At 49.9% G+C, this 24,396-nt stretch overlaps 2 protein-coding genes and 1 long non-coding RNA gene across 7 annotated transcripts in view; 1 reads left to right on the top strand and 2 right to left on the bottom strand.

Annotated features, from left to right (window-relative positions):
• Positions 1-8,878, top strand: part of PAPSS2 (3'-phosphoadenosine 5'-phosphosulfate synthase 2) — a 28,914-nt gene extending 20,036 nt beyond the window's left edge. The window contains exons 8-13 of one of the 3 annotated variants that reach the window (XM_072930859.1): positions 47-67; positions 2,776-3,002; positions 4,880-5,015; positions 6,278-6,546; positions 6,998-7,227; positions 7,549-8,878. In XM_072930859.1, the coding sequence (XP_072786960.1) occupies positions 47-67; positions 2,776-3,002; positions 4,880-5,015; positions 6,278-6,546; positions 6,998-7,227; positions 7,549-7,690 (1,025 nt within the window). In that variant the 3' untranslated portion in view covers positions 7,691-8,878. The remainder of the gene's footprint in view (positions 1-46; positions 68-2,775; positions 3,003-4,879; positions 5,016-6,277; positions 6,547-6,997; positions 7,228-7,548) is intronic. The other 2 variants (XM_072930858.1, XM_030275736.4) reach the window with 2 other exon arrangements.
• LOC140684419 (uncharacterized) overlaps positions 8,737-24,396 on the bottom strand; it is a 58,502-nt gene continuing 42,842 nt past the window's right edge. For both annotated transcript variants that reach the window (XR_012056659.1, XR_012056660.1), the window contains exon 2: positions 8,737-9,375. This is a non-coding gene — a long non-coding RNA (uncharacterized lncRNA). The remainder of the gene's footprint in view (positions 9,376-24,396) is intronic.
• ATAD1 (ATPase family AAA domain containing 1) lies at positions 9,960-24,059 on the bottom strand. Of its 2 annotated transcripts, none has more exons than XM_030275737.4 (10): positions 23,869-24,059; positions 21,514-21,682; positions 20,263-20,361; positions 19,917-20,037; positions 17,882-18,082; positions 17,176-17,282; positions 15,393-15,482; positions 13,807-13,857; positions 12,194-12,330; positions 9,960-11,400 (listed from the first exon to the last, which is right to left on the bottom strand). In XM_030275737.4, the coding sequence occupies exons 2-10, from the start codon at positions 21,673-21,675 to the stop codon at positions 11,280-11,282; spliced, it is 1,089 nt and encodes a 362-aa protein (XP_030131597.1). In that variant the 5' UTR covers positions 21,676-21,682; positions 23,869-24,059; the 3' UTR covers positions 9,960-11,279. The 2 variants fall into 2 exon arrangements, with proteins under 2 accessions (XP_030131597.1, XP_002186992.1); XM_002186956.7 differs by having other exon boundaries at positions 21,514-21,687; positions 23,869-24,024.

Below are 24,396 nucleotides of genomic sequence, written 5' to 3'. Positions count from 1 at the left end.
GTGCCCCTGAGCGTTAATTATCTTAATTGTGTTTGTGTTCTCCCAGGAAAGAGGCGCTTGGTAGCTGGTATGTATGGAACTGTTCTCAGGCTCTGCACAAATTACCTCAGTTGAGATTCTTTCTGCCTGTGATTTTTTGAGATTTACAAAAAAAACCCCAAAAAACCCCAACAACCCCAAACAACCAAAACAAAAAAACCAACTTGAAATTATTATGAAATTATTACAGCCATGGCCCATTTTTATGATCCAGGCAGTTGTGACGTGGCCTGACACACCCCTGTCCTATGGACCAGCCTGCACAAAGATCCCAGTTGTGTAATTTTGTAATTACCTGCTCTTGAGTGATCTTTTGTTACCTCTCCATCCTGCATGTGGGAATGGAGCCTGAAGATCCTTGTTTTCAGCAGCATTTGTTGGTTTCATAATGCAGCTTTTTTTTTTTTTTTTCCTGTGCTGGTTTCATTAACTGATCATTATTTATATGATTTAAATGTATGAAGTTGATATTGATTGGATCCCCTGTGAATATAATTATGATTATTCATGAAAATTGCTGCCTGGCAGATGAATGATACCCAGTCATGAATTTAAAGTAAATGCAAATAATTTAATAAAAATTAAAGTAAAAATCTATATCACAGTCAAAATCCTCAAATGAAGACTCTCAAGGGTCCAACCTGATTTCATTCAGATCAGAATGAATTGAATCAGTGATTTGTTTGTGACTGGAAACCCATCAAAGAGATCAATTCTCCTGTACTGACATTGGAATATTGTTAATATCCAAATATCCAAGGAGAAATGGGAGGGCCTCAGTGGAACACTGGGAAATTGGGAGAGTTGGGTTAAAACCAACATGGTTTCAGTCTTTTTAGGGACAACACTGAAATTAGAAACTAGGTGTGCACTTACAGACTCACACAGAAAACAGATTTGAAATGGGCAGTGCAGAGATTTAAAGGAGGGACAGTAACAATATAGAGATAGCCAGGAAAAAAACCCAAAAAAAACCCCAACAAATTAAAACTGAGTGTGGTAGAAGAGGCAGCCCAGGAGGTGTGCAGGGAATGGGGTGCTCCAGGGAACACCAGCCTGGAGCCATCTCCACAGAGGTGGTTCTCCTGGAGGAGAAGGCTTTTTCCAAGCACATTGAAATTTTTCAATTGTCCAGGGTTGCATTTTGCCAGCACATTTAAATTTTTCACCTTCACAAGCAGCTAACAAAGAAGAACCAGGGAAAGGGAGAGTACAGGAACTGAGATGCTCCATGTGTCTAGGAGACACCTCTGGCCCTTAGATAAGGAGCTTTTATATTCTGCTAACATCACCATTTATTAGCAGTGCAGAGAAAACTGCTGCAATGACTGATTTTCCATGAAAACCTCTGTTTCCTGCGCTCCCAGGGCTGGTTTAAAATTCTTGTCCACACAGGAGGGTGTTCAACCCCTCTCCTTCAAGGGTTGTGAGTATCCCCACAGTGCTGCTGGTGTCCCTGTGTCCTGGTTTAGGGCAAATTTGGGAGAAAACCTCCAAAGGGATTCCTCTTGGAAGCAAATTCAAGTAGCCTCTCCCCCAGCTGGTTCAGGAAAAGATTTTTCTTGGAGAAAAGTGGAAAAAAACCCTGTATATTTAGCAGGTAAAGCATTCACCAGCAGAAAAAATGAACCATATTAAACAGTAGAACCTCTTGCTGTTGGAAGAGATGACAAAGTCAGGAAGTTCCCTCAGCTCAGCTCACTCAGTCTCTTATCAGTCTCTTATCAGTCCCTCTGGCGCTGGAAATGCCATGGCCCATGTCCAGTTTGGTGGGCCACAGGTGCCAGCACCGCTGCTGTTCTGGGTGTTCAGTCCAGAGCAGGTTTGACCAGGTCCAAAGAAAAGGAAAAAACCTCAGTGCAGGGAAGTTCTCTGCCTCAGCCAGCTAAAAACTAAAAGCAGAGGTGAGCTCTGTCCCGCTGTCTGTCCGTGAGAAGGATGCAGGGGAGCAGCTCAGTGTGTGAAAACAACCCCACACTTCACTCTCAGAACCGGTCCTAAAGGCGCAAAACTTATTTCCAGGCTAAATGAAGATTATCCTTGGAAGTGAGCAAGGCAGGGATACAGAGTGGTGCAACTCAGCAGCCAAAAGGCACCTTGCAGGGCGCTTGTCGGAATCTGTGGTATTGATGATTCTGAGATTGTAGAAAGTCTCTGTCTTTCAGCCCCGCTGCCAAAGCAGAAGCCATAATTCGTCTGTGCTGGTTTCAAGGTTGTTTATTCTGTTTATCTCTAACATGTTCTGCTGCCCTGCCGCAGCTCTGTCCTGCAGGGCAGCGTGTGGGGCTCTGCCCTCAGTGGGATGGTACAAACATTAAATACCAGAAACTACCTGTGCTGGATTTACAATAACGTGCCAATATCTGTCACCTACGTTGGACAGTGTGTCCCCAGCCTAAACCAACAGAAAAATGCCAACACTACAGTGAAACATGGAGGGCATGAAGAAGGAGAAAAAGGACAAGACACACCCAATTTCCTCCATCTTGTCCCCTTTGGACCCCTTATCTAGAATCCTAAAATTTTACTTTTGCACCCATGCCACACTTAATTATTACTTATATCAAACACTCAGAGCTTGTAATTCATCCTGTAAGACTGAAAACTCTTTTCCATGGACAGAGATCACAGACGGTGTCTCTGGGGGCTCTGTCCAGGGGGGTTCCTGACCCCTGCCAGGGTCCCAGACCTGCCAGGGCAGCCAGAGGGAAGCCCTGGGATCCCACAGGCGCTGAGGCGCTGTCTCTCTCCCGGCAGATGGTGTGGTGAACCTGAGCATCCCCATCGTGCTGCCGCTGTCGTTGGAGGACAAGCAGCGGCTGGAGGGCAGCGAGGCGCTGGCACTCAGCTTCCAGGGCCGGCGGGTGGCTGTGCTGCGTGACCCCGAGTTCTTCGCGCACAGGAAGGAGGAGCGCTGTGCCCGCGTCTGGGGCACCACCTGCCCCCGCCACCCGCACATCCAGGTGGGCCCACGGGGCAATGGCGGGACCTTGTTGGCGGAGTGAAAAAAGTTGTTCTTTGTCTGACGGAGATCACCCCTAGGTCAGGGGTGGCTCTGTGTGGTGGAAAAGTCTCTCCTCCAACTCGTGCTTCCAGAGAAAACTCAGCAGTCTCTTGTTGTCCGGTCTCAAGGTAGTTTATTTCAAGATTTTCTTCTGGGGCTGCTGTGGTTTGGTCACAGCTGAGGCAGAGGCACACACACCCCCTGACATCCTCTCTGACTCCCGACTGCTTCTTCTCTCCCCGCCCAGGGCTGCTGCTGTCTTTTATATGGTACATTACGTGTTACATGTTTATAGTTTTTCCCCAGTGCCTGTTACCTATATTAAATGGTGCTTTCTACTCTAAACCAATCTGTGAGTGCCAACATCACCAAGAACATGGAGGTAAGGAAGAAGAAAGAGGGAGGACAGGGCAGGCCCAAATCCCTCCATCTTAAAACCTCTGACCCCCATGTACAAAACTAAAACCCCCCTGTACAGCACTCAAAAATTCTTCCCTCTTCTTTGTGACTACTTCTACTATAATATCTAAACTTTTGTGACTTCTTGTTCTCCCTGCAAGGTTGGTATATCGTTCCATGGTTCAAACCCAAAATCACAGCTGTTTCCAGCTGCCTGCCAGGGTCTCAAATGCTTCTGACCAGGGCCTGGAACCTCCAAAAATGTCTGAGGGACATTTTGAGTTCTGACATTTGTCGACTTAAAAAAAAAGCCCAGAAGCTTCTCTCCTCAAAGATACCTCATAGGACCTTGGGGACTCCACCTCAAACTTAAGGACAGCTGATTAGACAAAAGCAAGTCCCACCTAAGTAATTCCTTAGAATATAAGAGAACACAAGAAGTAAATTGCTTTTGTGAAGTGTTTTAGCAGGAGCAACAACTTCTTGCCCTGGCTCAGTTTTTCTCTCTCTTTTTTATTGTGCCTTTTGTTAAAACTTTTCTGTTTCCAAACACTGGCACAGGGCAATCACAGGACTGTCACTGTCTCCTGCTACTTTTATGCCACCTGAAGTAGCTGAGCTATCAAGGGTCTAATATTATTCTCTGAGAGCTTGTAAGACCTGGCTCAAATAGACAAAGTGTTAGGTCCAGCCCCTCCCTGCCACGGGAAGCACAGCCTCGGGTGTGAAACATGGCCAGGGGATGGAGAAGTGAATTTTTCCAAGGTTTTGAGGGTGATGGGTTTCCTGTCTGCACTTCCACCCCAGCTCTTTGCTGGGAACCTGCCTATCCTGAGCAGGCAGGACTGATTTTTTTGGTCACCAGCCCATCCCAAGCAGGCAGGAGTGAATTTTTTGGCTTTTCCCTACAGGCAGCCAGCAGGGTTGGTATGTTTTTGCAGCTTCTCTCGTCCCACTCAGTCTGTGGCAGTACAAGGAGCATCATCTCTCAGAAAGGGAGAGCTCTGGGCTCCACACAGTGACTTGAGTTTCTGCTTAAAAAGGCTGTGGTAGTTCTTTCCCCTCCCTTAAAATGCCTGGTTTAATTAATCAGCAGCAGGTGTGTGCCTTGCAGCAGGCTCATTCCTCCTGTGTATTCCCAGGAGGGAAGCAGAGAGGTTGGTGGAAGAAGGTTTTGTGCCTTCCTATGGACTGCTGGCTGCCAGAGGGGAGTGCAGCACCCAGCTGGGTGGGGACTGGGTGGCTGCTGCCCCACTTGATGAGGTTTTGCTGCCCAAGACATTCCTTCATGTGGTCACTGCAATGATGTTTTCCACCTGAGACAAGGGAAGGTCATTCTCCAACGGGGTTGAGCCTCACACCTTTCAAATGAGACTGTGAGAGGGAGAAGGAAGAGTGTGCTGTCCCCTTTGCACTGAAGGTGTGTGTCATTCCCAGATGGTGATGGAGAGTGGAGACTGGCTGGTTGGTGGAGACCTGCAGGTCCTGGAGAAGATCAAATGGAACGATGGGCTGGACCAGTACCGCCTGACCCCGCTGGCTCTCAAGCAGAAGTTCAGGGAAATGAATGCTGGTGAGTGGCCTGGGTTACACCAGTGACAGGGCTCTTCCTGCCCCACTGGGCCTTGGTGTGATCCATGACTCCTCTCAAGCTCACAGCACTTCCAGGTGGCTTCTGGATGCTCCCAAAACAGGGCTGTTCGGGAGGGTGGGCAGTAAGGGGGACTCAGGGCACGGCACAAAAAGTGGCACAGGGCTCCTTGGTTAGGGCAGTGCTTGTGGTGGGCTGGGAAGTGCTGAGCATCCTGCTCACATCCCCCTGGCAGGTCAGATCCTCTCTGCACTGACATTCTTGGCCTTCACACCTGGGGCGCAGCTCAGGTGTCTTCTCCCAGCTCTCTGTCCCATGGAATTCCAGCATGGTTTGGGTTGGAGGGACCTTAAAGCTCGTCTCATCCACCCCCTGCCATGGGCAGGGACACCTTCCACTGTCCCAGGTTGCTTCAAGCCCCGTCCAATGGGGATAGCAAGGGTCAGACACCCACCCTCACTCTGGAGAAAGAGCATTGGCCCTCCTGCAGGTGCCACTGAGCTTGGGGAGGTGACAGATCACTTAAGCCATCAGTGCAGGTGTCCAGTGCTGTGCACAACATTGCAGGAGAGCTGACAGGGCTAAAATCAGCCCCAAAGCAAGGGACTGCAGTGCAAATAACCTTGGCAGGGTGACGTGTGTGTGCGAAACACTCAGCTGAGGCGTTCGGGGCTTTGCTCGTGTGGAGACAGGACACACAGGTCTGTCAGGGCACACACAGGTCTGTCATGGCTCAGAGAGGGCACACACAGGTCTGTCATGGCTCAGACAGGGCACACACAGGTCTGTCATGGCTCAGAGAGGGCACACACAGGTCTGTCATGGCTCAGACAGGGCACACACAGGTCTGTCATGGCTCAGACAGGACACACACAGGTCTGTCAGGGCACACACAGGTCTGTCATGGCTCAGAGAGGGAACACACAGGTCTGTCATGGCTCAGACAGGACACACACAGGTCTGTCATGGCTCAGACAGGTCTGTCATGGCTCAAACAGGACACACACAGGTCTGTCATGGCTCAGACAGGGCACACACAGGTCTGTCATGGCTCAGACAGGACACACACAGGTCTGTCATGGCTCAGACAGGGCACACACAGGTCTGTCATGGCTCAGACAGGGCACACACAGGTCTGTCATGGCTCAGACATGGCACACACAGGTCTGTCAGGGCACACACAGGTCTGTCATGGCTCAGAGTGTGGGACTGAGCCCTGTGACCCCCCGACCTTTCCCTTCCAGACGCCGTCTTCGCCTTCCAGCTGCGCAACCCGGTGCACAACGGGCACGCGCTGCTGATGCAGGACACGCGGCGCCAGCTCCTGGAGAGGGGCTACAAGAACCCCGTGCTGCTGCTGCACCCCCTGGGCGGCTGGACCAAGGACGACGACGTCCCCCTGGAGTGGCGCATGAAGCAGCACGCGGCCGTGCTGGAGGAGCAAGTGCTGGACCCCAAGTCCACCATCGTGGCCATCTTCCCCTCTCCCATGCTCTACGCTGGCCCCACGGAGGTAACACAGCAGGGCAGGGCAGCCTGTCCGTGGGGGTTGTGCTCCCCAGCCTGCCTGGAAAACCCCAGGAAGGGAGATGGAACCATGTCCTCACTTAGGATCACTGCATGGTTTGCCTGTGTTTGCTGCTGCAGCATCCCACACAGAGCTCTGCTCCATCAGCTCCCTTCCTCTCCTGGGCTGTGGAGGGCTGGGGAGAAGGGATGCAAACAGGCTTCACCTTTTTCTGCGCTCATTTGTTTGCCCCCAGGGGTTTCCCTTCTGTCCCTAAACCCGTGGGATGAAAGGGGCAGATGCTGAACCTCCCCTTCCACGTGCACCGCTTTGGCACGCTGCAAATCCAAACTGCTGCCAGATCAGAACCAGCCCATCTCCCACACCCTGCCCGAGGCTCCCCAGGGCCTCCCTGTCCCATTGTCCCCCAGCCCAGCCCCCGTGTCCCTCCCTGCAGGTGCAGTGGCACTGCCGAGCCCGGATGGTGGCGGGGGCCAACTTCTACATCGTGGGGCGCGACCCGGCGGGGATGCCGCACCCCGACACCAAGCAGGACCTGTACGAGGCCACGCACGGCGGGAAGGTGCTGAGCATGGCCCCCGGCCTCACCTCCGTGGAGATCCTCCCCTTCAGGGTGGCTGCCTACAACAAGCTCAAAAGAGCCATGGATTTCTACGACCCCAAAAGGTAGAGCAGCAGCCACGTCGTGGTTTTCAGTGTGGGGTTTGTGGGCGCAGCGTTCCGGGGGATGGGGAAAAGCCATGTTCCTCCCAATGCAGAACCTTGGAAAGCCACCTGTGTGTTCCTCCAAAAGCTGCTCCCAGGTGTCACAGCAACTAAAGATGCCTCCAGGGAGGAAAAGCAGCACAGGCTGGGGGCTGAGAGGCTGTAGGAACGCAGCCTCCCTCAGCTGGGAAGTGTTATGGACACTGCAGCTCCTCTGGGATGTGGAGCCCTGGGGGGTGGCTCGGGCCAGCTGTGCTGATGTCACCTCTCTGTTTCACACAGGCACGATGATTTTGACTTCATCTCAGGAACACGCATGAGGAAGCTTGCTCGGGAAGGGGAGAACCCCCCGGACGGCTTCATGGCCCCCAAAGCCTGGAAAGTCCTCACCACCTACTACCAGTCACTGGAAAAAACGAATTAACTCCTCCTCCTCCCTAGAAATACCTGTATTAAGAGTGAGCAATGATCAATTGATTCCCTGTGACACAGATCACTTGGCATGACCCTGGGATTTTCCTACCTGGGTCAGAGTGTTTTTTACCAATCAGAAATACTTTGAGCCTGATCCTTCTCCCCCTAAAGCTGCTGGGAGTGTCCCATGGAGCTGGAAGGGATGGGAGTGGGGCCTTTGTTCCCAGCTGGCACCAGGATGTGCCACTGGGATGGCCACGGTGCCACCAGGGCCCCCCAGCAGCTCCGGGATCAATCCTGCCTGTGCCCTGCCTGGAGCAGAAATGAAGAAGTGCCTTTCCACCTTGTGCCTTAGACAGTTTTTGCTAATTAACAGCAGACTCTTTTTAATGCCCCTTTTATAAAAAGGACTTTTTAAGATCAGCTGTGACCACCTCCAGTTCCTTGTGGCTGAGCCAACTCTTCACTGTTTCCTTCCTTCCTCCTGCTTGATCTCTTGGGTCAAACAAATCCCAGGCTGAGCATTCCTGTGAAAGTCACCATGGGCAGCATCGCATTCCCACCCTCACCCTGCCGTGCCTGAGGCTTTCCCGAGGAGCCTCTGAGGTGGCAGAGCAGTGACACTCCTCTTGTGCTCCAGTTGGAATTCCAGATGGATCCACGCTCAGCAACACCAGCTCCTGCCTGGTACCGTGAGCTGCTCTGCTGTGGCCAGGGCACGGTGCCCAAGCCTTCCTCTGTGACTGGAGAATATCCTTGCAAAAGGGCCTTTCGAAGTCTTTTTTTAAAAGTATTTGGAGCAAAGCTGTGTTTTACCCCAAGGCAAATGCTGCAGCCTCATCCAGCCAGGCCCTCTGGCAGCCAGCCAAAACTGATATTCCAATTAGGGTTTTAAGGAGTGAAACAGCACAGTTGCTGCTCATGATAAAATAATCCAGTGTTGAAACCTGCCCCCCCCCCCCAGTAAATCCAGGTGGTCACAGCAAAGCACAGATGTTGTATTATCATTTTAAACCAGCATAGTGTCCTAATTACCTCTGATTAAAACACATGGACTGGGGGGGTTTATAGTCTATTTATTAAAGACATGAGACTGGAATTTGTACCTCAGCTGATGCATCTCATGATTTAATATATTCTGAACTCGATACTCTATGAAACACTCACTTTTAGTACAAATAAATATTTATATGTGTAAGTAGCTCTCACTTGGTGTTTTTTGGGTGGGACTCTGCTGGGGGCTCGCTCAGCCTCGGCAATGCTGTGCTTGAGCTGTCCCTGGAGCTGTGGGAGAGGGATCAGGCTCTTCCCCCCTTCCGAGGGGCAGGATCAGGTGCTGAGGCTTGGATGGACCCTCTGGAGCCATGGAATTAAAGCAGCCACATGCCAAACCACGCTGCTTCCTCAGCCTTTTGGGCTGTTTGTGCCTGGACAAGGACTCCCAGAGCAGGAGCAAGAGTGGGCAAGTATGGGAGGGTTCCCAGAGAAGTGGGAATTGCACTCCAGCTGCAGCAACTGCCCCCAGGAGCAATCAGAAATAACTCCTTGTGCCTCTTCAGCCAGCCCCCGATGAGTTTTGGGCAGCAGGGAAAGGCAGCTCCGTGCCCAGAGCCAGGCTTTTGGAGACACCAGCACGTCCAGCCTGGCCTTGGGCACTGCCAGGGATCCAGGGGCAGCCACAGCTGCTCTGGGCACCTGTGCCAGGGCCTGCCCACCCTCACAGGGAACAATTCCTAATTCCCAATATCCCATCCAGCCCTGCCCTTGGCACTGGGAAGCCATTCCCCCTTGTGCAGAGTCCCTCTCCATGTTTCCTGTAGCCCCTTCAGGCCCTGCAAGGCCACAATTTGGTCACCCCAAAGCTTCTCCTCCCCAGGTAAACAATCCCAGCTCTCCCAGCAGAGCTGCTCCATCCCTCTGCCCATCCTGGTGCCTCCCCTGGGCTCATTCCTGAACCCCAGGCTCACCCACCCCCCAGCACTAAAGTGACTTATGGGATTGACATCCCAGATCCCAGACTTTTCCCATTTCCATATCCCAGCAGTTCTGCTGTGCCTGAATTCCTGCACCCCCGTGTTAGACCATTGTGCATCTCCCATTGCTTTAAAACAGGGAAGAAGTCTAAGCAGTTATACAATTATTTTTATCCTCCCCCTCCCATTTGGTTTTCAGATTAAATTGGGACAAACTCAGCCCTGCAGCATCACCCAGGCAGCATTCCAGAGGGCAGGACAGCAGGCTGAGCTTGAGGGACACTGCCACCAGCCCCTGACACGGTGTCATGGCAGGGCTCCAGCCCTCCTTATTCACTTTATTTTCCTTTCCAGTGCATTTGGTTTTACATCATTCTCCAATGTTTCCCTCCCCTCACAGCTGTGACACAGCATGGCACCCCTGGGCTTTGAACAAGTAATTCCCTTTACAGATTTGGGGTCAATTAGTGCACAGTTCATAGCATTATATGAAAAAACCTTAAGTTCTTGACTATCTCTGACAATAACTTCACAAAAAAAGAAAAAAAAAAAAAAAAAAAAGCAAACATTTTTGCCACTCACATTTGTAGCCCTTGGCCTTTATCGCAACAGAACGTTACAGGAATTCACCAGAACTGGTACCAGCAAGGACAGCACGCTGCTAAACCACATCAATAAGCCCCAAACCCATTTCCTCCTCTTCACATTCACAGATCTGAGCATGGGACAGTCAAACATCGCACAGTGTCCCCTCTGTGCCTCAGGGCTGTGACACTTCAGGGGACAGTGCCACAGTGGGGCTTGCAGAGACGGAGGGAGAAGCAAGTCCTTGGGACAGTGCACAGGAGCTCAGGAAGCTCAGGCTTCAGAGAGCTCAGAGGATGTGGGGCTTTAGGAAACAGCAAGTGGGATTCTACTCTAACTGATCGCAGCAAGGGAGAACCAAAAATAAAAGCAGCCTTCATTTAAAAAGCCTTCAAAAGCAGAATTCATAAAAAATTAAAAGTATTCAAACATTCTTACAGAGTAGTTTACTATCTTGACTAAATGGCACCAGATTTCAAGTGGTCATGTGAAGAAAAATCAGTAGCATTTCAAATGTTGCTTTGTTCTAGGAGCAGTTTCTATCCTGGCATTTGCTGCTAAAAGGTAGAAGTGAACTGAGTATCGAGGAATCTTTCCCCTACACAGCTTCAGATTTGGTTTGCTTCAGGAAGTAGAAAAGATTTTCCATACTCAAGTTATCTACAGATTATGTCTATATATAAAAAAAAGTGTGGCTATGTACAGGTCCTGCACTCACACACCCATCTGTACACACACAGCCCGTGCCAGGTCCTGCCCCTGGCCCTGGGACCACCCACTCCTGCTGGAAGGCTCCCAGGGACCCCTGGGGACAACAGGCAGGCACTTGCTCTTGGTCTGGGCTGAATTGTTCCACTCATGATCTGTGCTTCCACTTCCAGTTGGAATTGCAATAACTTAAGAGGTTGTTGTTGTATAAAAAGGATTCCAGGAACAGAACTCCCTTTGCCACCCCTGCTCCCACCCCCAACACTGGTTTTGCTAACTGATTACAGAAGTCAAACTAAATCACATCAGGAACTGCAAACACACTCTCTTGTCTTAATCAAACACGATCTCCATGGCCAGGTTCTGCATAGAGACATCCTTGGATTTCCTCATCTTCTCGATGGCCCTGTGGAGATCCTGCTGCTGCACGGGCCGGATCTCATCTTCATCGTGGCTGGGGGAGAGAGAGAACAGCCAGGTGAGGCTCCAGGGGCTGTGTGACAGCTGTGCCCAGAGCCAGCAGCCATCCCTGCAAACAGCAGCTCTGACACGGGCCCAGCTGGAATCACAGAACCACTGAGGCTGGAAAATCCCTGCCAGCCCATGGAGTCCCAGCTGTGCCCAGAGCACTGAGTGCCACCTCCAGCCCTTCCTGGGACACCTCCAAAGTTCCCTGGGCAGCCCTGCCAAGGCCTGAGCACCCTTTCCATGGAGAAATTCCTGCTGCTGTCCAAGCTGAGCCTCCCCTGGCACAGCTTGAGGCCGTTTCCCCTTGTCCTGTCCCTGTTCCCTGGCAGCAGAGCCCGACCCGCCCTGGCTGTCCCCTCCTGGCAGGAGCTGTGCAGAGCCACAGGGTCCCCCCTGAGCCTCCTTTTCCCCAGGCTGAGCCCCTTCCCAGCTCCCTCAGCCGCTCCTGGGGCTCCAGCCCCTTCCCTGGCCACGCTCCAGCCCCTCAATGCCCCCAGGATTGCTGCAGGCATGGCAAACACCAGAGGGACATCCCAGCAGCACTGAAGCCTGGCATAACCACTGCAGCAGCAGGATTTGGTTGCTCAGGCCACCTTGGAACAACCAAGGCGCTGAGCTCATTTTCAGAGCCAAAAGCAGCAGCAGTAACAGAGCTGGGGGGGTGTATAGTGGCAGGTGGGCAGGCAAACAGGCCAGTGCTGCTGTGTGTGACCCTGCAGGTGAGCCCAGCTCCAGCAGCAGCAGCTGTGAGGTGAGGTGAGGTGCAGCAGCCCACGTACACGTCCTCCTGGCAGGCGCTGTTGACGTACTCCCGCACGCAGAGCAGCGCCGCGTCCCGGCACATCTCCTTCAGGTCGCTGCCCGAGAAGCCGTCGGTCTCCTTGGCCACCTGCAGCAGGTCCACGTGGCTGTCCACCTGTGGGGAACTCCAGCTCAGCCCACGGACACTCCAGAGCCAGCTCTGCTCTACAGCAGTCATCTCTGACATCATCCTCATTTGACATTTTGGGGAGGTAAATGATTCCCTTACTCTTTGAACCTCCAAGTGGTTCCACACCGTTACAGGAAATTGATGTTTCAGCTCATCCAACTCTGCCATTGGTTCAAAACCCCATCAAAACCCCACCCAAACCCCACCCATCCTGTACTAACCTTGGCATATCCTTGTTGATATATCCTTGGGACCCCTGAACATTGCTATATCCTGTACTAAGCACGCTCCTGCCTGGCAAAAACTGGATCCCAGGAATAGTCACCCCTTTCCCCAGGTGCCCACGTGAGTTTTCTCAGAACTCTGTTATCTGCACACCTGATCCTGCTTTACACATGCCCAAACTGGGGGATTTAGAGGCAAAATTATGTGTCTAACTCAGTGCACTGGGTCAGGCTGAACTCTTGCCAGTCAAGACCACAGGTTTATTCCATCTTTTTATGGAATTTCTGAGTTCTTTCCCAACATGTATATCAGTATTTCCTTTTAAAAGTTAAATCCAAGGCAGTCTAATAAAAGGCTGAAATTCTGGGATGACTTCTTTCAAGAGGGAGATTATTCCATGGTTTAAGTCAGGCAAGGAAAAGGGAGGGCAGGACTCCCCCTGACATGTGAAGTCTGGGCTCGAGAGATCCAATTCCTCCTCCTGTGGGATAACTGATACAGGCTGGGTTTTTATCTCCCTGAAAAACTCATTTGTGTGGTTCTCTGTCAGATGCTGGTGAGCTGCCATTTTTCAAAAAATCAAAAAAATTAAGTTGGTTTTACTAATAAAAAATATTTGTTAGGGTGGAGCTCAGCCTACAGACACTTTGCAGCACTAACTTGAAGGCAATTAGTGCTGCTGACTAAATTTGGGAGGAAGCTCTGAGGACAGGGATTGCCTATTCTGCCAGACACTTCCAGGTGTGCTCACACCTCATCCTTTCCCTCTCCTCTGAAGGAAATCTGAATTATGGATCAAAAGCAGCACTTTTAAAAAATGTCATTCCTCTTTGCTTGACTTGAGCTAAGAAAGAGTTTAAGAGTCAGCATCTTCTTGATTTTCTTGACATTTCCTCCCCTGATCTAAACACGATTCACCTTCACCTTTTTCAGAGAGAGAAATCTCTTCTCTTGTAGCAGAACAAGCAAATGGAGACAGAGAAATGGAGTCATTCTGCTCAGAGGGGGTGATTCACCACACAAGCCAAGGCTCCTGCTCACAAAGGAGCCAACTGCAGGGCTTCAATGCAAGGCCACACCTAGACTGACAAAAGGTTCCCAAGTTCTCAGCAGAAATGTCCTGGCAGATCATCTCAGCCCCACTGCAAGGCAGGCAATTACAAACCACACCTGCAAGGCCAGAGCTGCACTGGTGGCAGTAAAGCAGCCATGAGCCACTAACAAGAGGCTACTCACATTTTCATTCTTCAAAATCAGCTTCAAGATCGCCTCTCTTTGCTTCAGAGCCTGAAACAGAAGAGACTGAAGTTACCAGGGGACAAAAATAAACACTTGTGACATCCCAGGGTTTTCAGTCCCTTCAGTTCCCTCGCCCAGGACATGTGACACACTGAGGAAACCTCTCTGATGGCAAATTCAGTTCCACAGGGGATGCTTGGGAAATTCTAAACCAGATAAATCACACAACTCCGTGTGAGGAGGTTACTGATGAATCAGCTGAGGCCTGAGCAGATCCTTCCTAGGAAGGTCAAACACAGGCAGCAAAGACTGGGTTTTGTGCCTGCCAAACCTCACTTCCATCATTAAAAGGGGAAAAATTCCCCCACAGACAATCTGGCAGCTGAACAGTCGCTACTCTGTCCCAAAACCCACTTCTGCCATTTCCCTTTGCTTTGCAGGTAATTCTTGATGAGCAATTTGGGGCCTTTTCCTCTCAAACTCAGTTATAAAATCTGCAAAGCTTTCCCTGCTGCCCATGCCTGTTCCCAATCCACAGCACATCAATTATTCCACCTTCAGTAAGAGTCAGGGCCAGTCTGGGCTGATTACAAAGCAAGAGAGAAGCAGTAAGCTCATGGCAGGGCTCTAGTGGGGTAAGAAGATCTGTTCCCTAAATGACACCTCCTGTGGTAACCCTGATCCTGGGAGAGGGAGCCAATCCCTATAATATCCCAGGAATGAATATAATTCATCCTTCTAAAGATGGGGCTATAAAGAATGACACACAGAGTACTCAAATCCACATCCTTGGCCCCTGCTAACTCAAGGAACAGCTGGAGATGAGGAAGGTGTGTGGAACAGGGATGGAAGCACAGCAGTTCCCAGGCTATAAATGCTGTTCCCAAAGGGATCCACTCCCATGGAGTGAAAGTGAGTTCCAACAACACAGGCGTGGGAACACAACTCCTCTCTTGCACAATCAATAAGAATTTTACTCCTCCAGTTTGGTCTCTGGGTTTCAGCAAAAAGGGATAATGATTTCTGTAGCCAGAAGGGAACTCAACCATGACTGAACTCCTGATAACACTGACACAAAAATGTCTGGTCACATCAGCAGGCATTCAGAGGCGACTGAAATACATGGAAAAGGCTGGCAAGAGCAACCTTTGGAGTAAGGACAACCTTGTGACAGCTGCTTAATTGATAAAGAACTTAATGACTGGGGCATAAATCATAGCATCATGGAATGGTTTGGGTCCTGAAAGACCACCTCATTGCAAGCCCATGACAGGCAGAACAAACCAGGTTTTCCACACTGTCTGCTGTGGAGAGGCCTGAGCAGAACACAGTTACAAACCAGCCCTTCCCAGTGTGCAGCACCCAAACAGCTCCATTCCCACACAAGAGCAGGGGTGGGAAGCTCATGGTGTTGTTGGTTTCAGATAAAAGACCCAAGAGATCCAAACTTCACCTTAAAAAGCCCAGTTATGGATGTGCTTCAAAAAACCCTAAAGCCAGCTGGGCAGAAGGCAGCATTTCCTGGAGGAAAAGCCCCAGAGGTGTGGATTTGCAGGCTGGTGGGCAGGGCAGGCAGGACTTACAGGCTGGTTGATGTGGAAGCGGGTGGGCATCCTCCTCATGATGGCAGAGTCCAGGTCCTGGGGCCTGTTGGTGGCTCCCATCACAATCACCTGTGTGACACCAAGAGACACCACTGAAACCAGAGCTGGGAAACATCCACAGGCTGGGAATGGCAGCACCAGCCAGGGATCTCCCCCACTTTACAACAGCAGGGACCTTCAAAGAAGTTACATGAAGGTTTCCTGGCAGTGATCTCAGCAAGGGCAGCCCTGGTGCCACAAATACCGCCTGGGGGGAGATTTCAATGAGTCCAACTTGAAATTTCAAACCCCAATGAGGAACTAAAAACTTCTGCATGTGATGTCACTTTTAGTTCCTGGTGGAATTCAAAAGGAGATGTTTTGGGAAGGTGTTTAAAAATGTGGTGGTTTTGTGCTTGCTGAAAAAAGAATCACAGAAGGTTTTGGGTAGGAGAAGACCTTGAAGGTCATCTTGTTGCAAACCCTCCACGAGCAGGGACACCTTCCAGGAGACCACCATGGCAATGAGTTCACCTGGTACCCAAATGGTGTCTTTATTCTTTTAAACATTCATAAAACCATTCCAGGAGCTACAGGCCAGCAGTGGGCTAAAGGTGCCCAAGCCAAGCCCAACACCAGGACAGGGTTTACCTCCCTGGAGCACTGCAGCTCTTAACTCCAGAACAAATTTACTTCCCATTCACAGCAGCCTTGTTTTCCCATTTCTTACTCTAAGCTGTGTACATGGTAAACAGCCAGGCAGGAGAGTGACAAATGGCAGGATGATTAATCTGGGCTCCAGGGGCTTTCCTGCCCTGCTCCTGCCTTTGGGCCAGGCCCAGCAGCTGCAGGAAGGAGGGCCAGCAGGGCTGGTGGCCCAGCAGTGTCACCCTGCCACCTAGAGGCACTGGGGCTGCTGGCTCGGGCATGATCCACACTTCTCTGGGCATTATTGTCAGCCAAAAGGCACATTCTTCACCTGCCACACCCCAGATCCATCCTCAGCAGGTTGAGCCCACAGCTGGGCACGGTTTCCAGGTGGAATCAACACATCCACCTCAACACTTCCTTACAATTTATTCCAAGCATTTGGGATTCTATTTTTTCTTACAAAAGGCAAATGCTGCTGAGCTTGAGAGACCCCAAACTGTCTCACTGCAGGGAATCAATAATTTCACTTGCTCCAAGGAATTGTCAGTGTTTTGGGTAAAAAGGTAATACACTGTGCTTGGGAGTGATATTAGTTTCCAGTGAAGGGTTCATACCACTGGCTTTTTACTAATGAGAAGCTTTAACCCTCCTCAGTGCACGTACATCACTGTTTTTTACTCATTTGGGGAAAAAATCAGCTGAAAAACACCTTTAGCACATGCTTGGGAGAGGAGGAAAAGCCATTTATGGAAAAATACACATTAAAAAGGTTGAAAATGTTCAACTTAGAGAACATTAGATCCTGTTTAAGGGCTTTAAGAAGATCATCCCAGGTGACAGTTCAGAACCATGGCATGCTGGCTTTCTGCTACATCCAAGTTATTTAGAATCCCAGAATGGTTTGGGATGGGAGGGACCATAAAGCCCATCCCATCTCATCTGGAAACACCACTTCTTGATTAAAACCAAACTAAACACAAAGCCAATCTCCTCAGGAAGAACAGTGACAGTGGCTACAGCTCCCCTCGTTCCCACGAAGTGCAGGTAAAGAACCCTCTGGCAATCCCTGCTCCCAAGCAGCTCCACGGCCAATATCCCAGCTGAGGGATCCTCCCAGCAGCCTGAGGCTCACCTGGCAGCTGTAGTCAGTGTCCAGCCCATCCCACAGGCTCATGAACTGGGCTTTCATCATGGCTGTGGCCTCGTGGTCGGTGCTGGATCGGTTCCGCAGGAAGGAATCTGTGCCAAAGCAGGGAAGTGTCACTGCCAATCCAATTCCTCACAGCAATGCACACCTGGGCTGCTCTCTTACCTCATAAATGCCTCTTTAATCACCTCTGTCAGCAAACAACAAGTGCTGCTAAGGGTGAAAGTGGATTATCCCTCATTCCTAAGCCCCCCTTTCAAAGGGCACCACACACCCATCACAGGAGATCGCCCCATATCTTGTGCTCCAAATTTTCACCTTCCTGAATTCATGGAAAACAGCCTCCCCTCCTTTCTTCAGCCCTATGAAACCACTATGCCAAAGCTCTCCTAAAACCATATTTTACTTCCCAGTTGTACCCTGACAGCAGAAGCACCGAAGTGTTATTTGTTGCTGGGTTTCCTCATGAAACAAAAATAAGTAGGAACTTGTTTTACTGTGAATTCTTCCACTACCACCAGGAAAAAAGCCCCATTGTTTTTCCTAATGTGCCACCACTCCTTTACAATTCTATTTCTTTTACTGAGCCTTCACTCTTTTGAAGGAAAAGATGACAGCAGATCCATACATCACTGAGCCTACAGTTCAATGTCACTCTGCTATGGCTACTGATAAAAAAAGAGATTTTTACCTATTTCATCAATAAAAATGATGGATGGCTGGAGCTTTATGGCCAGGGAGAAGACAGCAGCAGCCAGTTTTTGGGATTCTCCATACCACTTATCTGTCAGTGTGGAAGGCTGGAGGTTGATGAACCTACACCCCGCTTCCTTAGCCGTCGCTTTGGCAATCAGGGTTTTCCCACATCCAGGGGGGCCATAGAGAAGGACTCCTGGAAAATTCACAGAGTTAATGCTTTGCTAGGACAGGCCTGGGGGTGTCCAGGCTCCAGTTTAATCCAGGTCTGAAAAGGTAAGAAACCAAACCAAGGAAACACGGTTCCATCAATCAGAGGTTTTAAGATAATCCCTATTAAATTACAGCTCAGAACAGCCAAAGACAGCAAGGGTGAAGCCAAGAGGAGACATTTGAAGGATGACTGGTTTATTGCGGGGGTCGAACATCATCTTCAAGGTCCCTTCCAACCCAAACCACCCCGTGATTCCATTTTATTCCATTCCCAGGTCTATAAAGTTTACACAAAATTAACCCCTGTTTCTGTCCTGACAGGCTTTGTTTACAGCTCCTTCCAGTCCTGCTAATAAACCTTAGCACAGAGGTGTGAGGAAAGGAAAAATCCATCACACAACAGACCCACAGACAGTTTAAACAAATTACCCACAATTAAACATGACATCTTGTATTATTTTTAAACTTGTCACAGTGCAAGAATTCACAGGAGTGTTTTTCTAAACACAGCTATAAAGAAAACAATTTCAAGAGCAACATTCAGTCAAAAGAACCCAAACCACAGGGAATTATTAAGGTTTTTTCTCTGTTTATGTGAGTGATGCCCACAAACCTCATTACTCTGGAGCAGTGACTTCCTAATAACACCCAGCACAAGCCACTCATAAAACCGGGGAGCAGCCTGAGCTGGAAAGTCTGCTTTGAAAAGATAAATAAAAAAAATCATTTTTTCCTCCAGCTTATTAGATCATGACATTCATGTAATTTTCCAGACAGCTTCAGTTTGTGACTTACAGAAAGCAGCCTGGAAAAACTAAACCAGCTACCAAAGTGCTGCATTTTCCATCCCTTGGGACACAGGACTGAGGTGCTCACAGATCCAGGCAGTAATTAAGAGCTCCAGAAATCAATATTCCATGGAACAAAGCTGTAAACTTGGGTGTTTTGTCCAATATTTTTGGTTTAAATTCTGCTTTTTTCCTCTCTTTTTCTTCAGCAACATACAACAAATATGGCTGCAGGAATTTCAGCAGAGTCCAACTTCTATTTTACTGTGGAAAAGGAATCTGCCACCTGCCTTAACATTGTGTAACCCAACTGCTGAGAGAATCAAGGGATCTCCAGAGGAAAAATGGGATGTCTGTCTTGCTGAATGACTGCAATCTCTAGGAGTGTCAAAGCTGTAGAGCAGAATTAGAGCTCAACTCTGCCAAAGGACAACATGGGGTGTAAATACAATGAAAATGACAATTTAGGTGGTTAAAAATGCAGGATACATGGGTTATAATGGCCTGGAGTGACAGGACCAGGGGAATGGCTTCCTGCTGACAGAGAGGAGGTTTGGATGGGATATTGGGAAGGAATTGTTCCCTGGGAGGGTGGGCAGGCCCTGGGGACAATTTCTTCCCAATATCCCATCCACAGAGTGCCCAGAGCAGCTGTGGCTGCCCCTGGATCCCTGGCAGTGCCCAAGGCCAGGCTGGACACTGGAACTTGGAGCAGCTTGGGACAGTGGAAGGTGTCCCTGCTCATGGCACTGGATGAGCTTTAAGGTTCCTCCCAAGCCAAATCATTTCATGATTCTGTGACCAGTGCACAAAAATGGACCATCATAACCAAAATCCAGCTACTGCTTCATTATGAAGATGAAACTTCTTCACCAAAGCAGGGGAAGAGGGAAAATCTGAGGGTTTTCCCCAGCATTGGTTCTAATTTTTGCACTTTGACCTAACAACCCACTTCCTCTTCCCTTCTGAAAAACTGCACCTTTTATATTTCAAAAAGCAAGGTGTAAATCCATCACATTCCCTTCCTACCTTTTGGGGGCTGTAAGAGCCTGGAATTCTCAAACAAATATTTCTTCTTGATGGGCAAAATGACAGTGTCTTTCAAATCTGTGATGACATCATCTAAGCCTGCAATATCACTCCAGGTGACCTGCAAGGGAAAAACAGTGTTGGGAATGATCAGCATTGATCCTGCCAAGGAAAAGCACCCACCAGCTTCAAAGGAGTGCCTTGAAATTAAAAGAGAGAAGGGATGAAAACCCTCTGCTCTCAGTGATGCAGTTTTAGATCACAGGAATATTTCCAGAGGTACAAATAATGTAAGCCAGGGAGCAAGGGGAATTTTGGAGGCCTGAGGAGCAGGGAAGTTGCTCACATGCATGCTGAGTGGGTCCACCAGGTGGGCAGCAATGCTCATCTCATACTCAGTCAGCTTGACATTCTTCACTCCTATCTGCTTCATCAGCTTTTCAGCCTGGGGAAAACCAAACACCAAGCTAATCAAAGGAAAGAAATTGAATGCTTCACTCAGAAATCAGCTTTTTTAAAGAACTGCTGGTTGTGCTTTGAAAAGCTTCTCCCTAAGAGGTGAAATCTTGTTTTAAGCAGAAGGTTCTGCTGTTTCCTAATGACTTTGTTGTCATCTGAGTGAAACCAAGTCAGATGTCTCAGTTCCCATCAAACAAGTGCTTGGACCCTCACATGCCCAAACCCACAACTCCTCTGCTGTGACCTAAGAAACAACCAAAACAAACCTTAAAACTGAGTGTGCCCCCCAAGCCTCCACAGCACTTGGAGGGATTAGTGTGTTTTCACATGAATCAAGGAGAAATTAATGTATTTTTCAATTCCCAGAAGCCAGTCACTTTCTAATATGTGTTCAGTGGGTTTTCCCTAATTTACAGGGAAAACTCATTGTACCAACACATTTGCACAATTCAGTTTCTCTTTCTACTCAAACTTGCAGTAAGTCCAACAAGGTTTTGGGACAGTGCAGCCTCTTAGGTAACACTGTCTTAGCTGCCACTGAACCCACAGGGAAAGCTGGTTTTCAACTAAAAAGCTCATTACAGAAGGAAAACCACCCAACACAGGCTTAGGTTGCTCAAAACCTGTGAAGTTCTTGTCAGTCAGAAACCAAACCAAAAGAAAGCTGCCACATTTCCAAAGCAAACCTTTAACTTTTGCTTCTGAAGGGCCCCTAAAGCTTTTGCAGAGCACAAGTTGTTCCAGTTCAAGGTTCCCCTCCTCTTTCCGAGGCATTTTGACTGCTGGTGAAGGTCTCTGCCACTAAGTTGCCAGAAATGCAGAGCTTTCAAGTTCTCTTTTAACTAAGAATTATCTCTGCTCAAGGTTTCCAAAAGCAACCAAGAGGTTGATGATTTAAGGTCACTGCTGCTCAGCAAAGTTGTCAGAAGCAGAGAAGGCACCAGGCCCACAGACTTGCTGAAAGTCAGAGCCAACAGCAGCCTCCAGACCACATCAAGCTGGAAATTGTAATTTGTTATAAACCTGTCATTTGTTATAAAATGACAGACCAAGAGCCTAAACCCTGACTAAAAAACTTCAGCTTCCCACCAGCACATTCCTCAGGATCCCAAGGAAATGCCACAGAGCGCAATCCTACCTGCTTCTGAGCTTCCACCTTCTGCTTCCTGGTGGGGTCGATGGCATCCACCATCCATTTGATGGTGAAGTAGGTGACGGCCCCGAAGATGGTGAGGCGGAAGATCAGCCCCACCACCTCGTTGCGGCTCAGGGGCCGCGAGAACGCCTCGGCGTGCACCATCCTCCTCCTGCCCTGAGGGGAAAGGGAACACAGGGAGGGGAGGGAAGGCAAATCAGAGCTGAAAACAACACCTGCCTCGTGCTGGGATGTGGCTTGATAAAAATGTTTTGCAGTTGGGAAAAGTGAATGAAAGGGCAGCACACAGGGAATGGATTCCCAGTGCCAGAGGGCAGGGATGGACGGGATACTGGGAATTAGGAATTGTTCCCTCTGAGGGTGGGCAGGGCCTGGCACAGGGTGCCCAGAGCAGCTGTGGCTGCCACTGGATCCCTGTGTGAAAAATGCCAATCACTTGGTTTTTAAAACTTTTCAAAGTTTAATAACAATAAAATGGATATAAAAATAGTAATACAATTAGAGTAATAACATTGAGAGTTAGGACAATTACAAGACAATAAAAAGCAAAGAATTACAGACATCTGGATGCTCTCGGACACTAAGTCACGAAAAGCATCCCTTGTGAGCAAAGGAATAACCATAAAAGCAACAGCCTGTTGCATATTCATATATCCTTCATGGTTACACATACATTCTATTCTAAACAAGAAACTCTGTCTGTTGTATGTCAGCTGTTTCCTTTAATCCCCAAGGTGTCTTCAAGTCTGAGCAAGGCCTGAAGAAATTAGTTTATTCTGATAAGAAAATCATAAATTCCTCTCCTTTGGAAGATTTAGGTGTTCCTCAAAGTGAGTATCTCATCCCTAAAAAAAAAAAACAACTCACCCCACATACACAGTCTCTATTTTAACATTATGTTGGAACCTAAAACTATATCTAACACACTACTTAAGAGAATTAATAGAGCATAACTTTCTAACATTACACATATAATATTCATTGTAACATTTGCGAAAAGCCAATCATAAAATATGCATTTTTCACACCTGGAAGTGCCCAAGGCCAGACTGGTGCAAGCTGGGACAGTGGAAGATGTCCCTGTCCAGGCAGGGATGGCAATGATTGGCTTTCAGGTCCCTCCCAACCCAAACCAGCCTGGAATTCTGTGCTCACAGAGGGCACAAAGTTGACATTCCCACTGAGGCTGACATTTTGGGGTGCTGCTAACCCTGAGTGCTGAACCCTGGAGCCAGGGAACTCCATGGTTTAAGCAGAGAGGTGTTTCCCTAAGAGGAAGCTGACAGGAAAGGCACCGGCTGCCACGTTAAGGAGCAATCAGAGACTCACTCACGTTTGATTAAAATGAGGTTAAGAGCTGGAGCCTGCACCTGGCAGGACGGATGGGGAGTTATTAATATCCCTGGAAACCTGAAAATGCTGGATGTGGCACACAGCTATCCAGGGAAAAGCCTGACTGCTGCATGAGCCAAGCCCAGAGAGCACAGCACCCTCAGCCTTGGGAACAAAAGGCACAGAGGAAAGAACTTTGCTGAAACACTGGGAAAAGACTTGTAAAATCAGGGTCCACTTCTTCCTCAGCTGCTGGGGGGGATCTGCTTGAGAACCCCCAAATCACTCCTTGGGCACTGCCCCATTTTCCTTCTACAAGGGCAAAACCAGCAGCAATTCCTTTGGCAGCTCCTGCCACTCCCTGGCCACCCTCCAGACCAAGCTGGCAGCCAGGGCAACCCTGCAGCACCCACAGCCAAATTCTGCCTGGATCCCTGCTAAAGGGTCTGAGGAAATGCTTCGGAGCTGGGGGATGCTACGTGTCCTCGTCAGCCTAATTTAATAAAATAAAAGGGCTCTGTAGTCACTGGGCAAGGAGAAAACCTCCCCAAAATCCCCGTGCAGGAACCTGCTTCTTATGCAACCCGTGCCCTGAGCGCCAACCGAAAGGAAAAGCTCGAACACGAGAGAAACTGAAGCTCTGACAACACCCAAACGCTCAAAGCCGCAGGAACTCAGCGTTTGCTTTCCCTGAGGCGAGGACTCCTCTCGCCGGGCCCGCAGCGGCTCCGCTCTCCCCGTTCAGGTGCAGAAGGGAAACCAAAAGCGGCAGCGGCGCTGCTTTCCGTTCCGCCCCGAGGGCAAATCGAGGCACTGCCGGGAGAGCCTGGCCTGCCCCGGGCCCGGGGAGCCCCTGCAGCGCGGGGATCCCCCCCGGTGCCGGGCGGCCCCGTCACGGCTGCCCCGGGCCGGGCCGGGCCGGGCCGCGCCGCCCGTGACCTTCCCGCCGCCCGGCTGGTGCGGCGCGGCGGGGCCGCTCCGCCGCCGTGCCGCCGGGTCACTCACCGTGCGGCGGCTCTCCGGGACGCGGGGCGGGGCGAGCGGCAGGAGGAGGAAGGAGAGGAGGAGGAAGAGCTGCGGGAGAAGCGGAGCGAACGGCGGCGGCGGCGCCCAGGGCCCGGCGGCAGCGGCGGCGCGTCCGGCGCTTCCTCCGTCCGGGCGGCGCTCGCCGCTCCGCCCAAAGGTTCCGGCCGGCGGCGGCCCGCGCGAAGGTTCCGCCCACCGGATGCGGGGCCGGGATCCACCGGGATCCACCGGGATCCACCGGGATCCACCGGGATCCACCGGGATCGGCACCGAGCGGCTTCCCGGCTGGGACAGCGGGAGCCCCGCTCCATCGCCACTGTGAAAAATGCATGGTTTATGATTGGCTTTTCGCAAATGTTACAATGAATATTATATGTGTGATGTTAGAAAGTCATGCTGCATTAATTCTCTTAAGTGCTGTGTTAAATGTAGTTTTAGGTTGCAACATAATGTTAAAATAAAAATTCTGCCATGTAGGATTTTTTTACTAGCTCAAGCAAGAGTGAG

The sequence above is a fragment of the Taeniopygia guttata genome, chromosome 6 (genome assembly GCF_048771995.1).
Source record: "Taeniopygia guttata chromosome 6, bTaeGut7.mat, whole genome shotgun sequence".
NCBI lineage: Eukaryota > Metazoa > Chordata > Aves > Passeriformes > Estrildidae > Taeniopygia > Taeniopygia guttata.
Note: the sequence above shows the minus strand (reverse complement) of the source record. Positions and strands in the feature narration are given on the sequence as shown.

Excerpts from the sequence above, each read along its gene's own strand:
- ATAD1 (XM_030275737.4), bottom strand. The coding sequence starts at position 21,675 with ATGGTGCACGCCGAGGCGTTCTCGCGGCCCCTGAGCCGCAACGAGGTG. Across the intron at positions 20,362-21,513 it reads AGGTGGAAGCTCAGAAGCAG|GCTGAAAAGCTGATGAAGCA; the intron begins GTAGGATTGCGC and ends GGTTTTCCCCAG. Across the intron at positions 15,483-17,175 it reads ACACTGACTACAGCTGCCAG|GTGATTGTGATGGGAGCCAC; the intron begins GTGAGCCTCAGG and ends GGTGTCACACAG.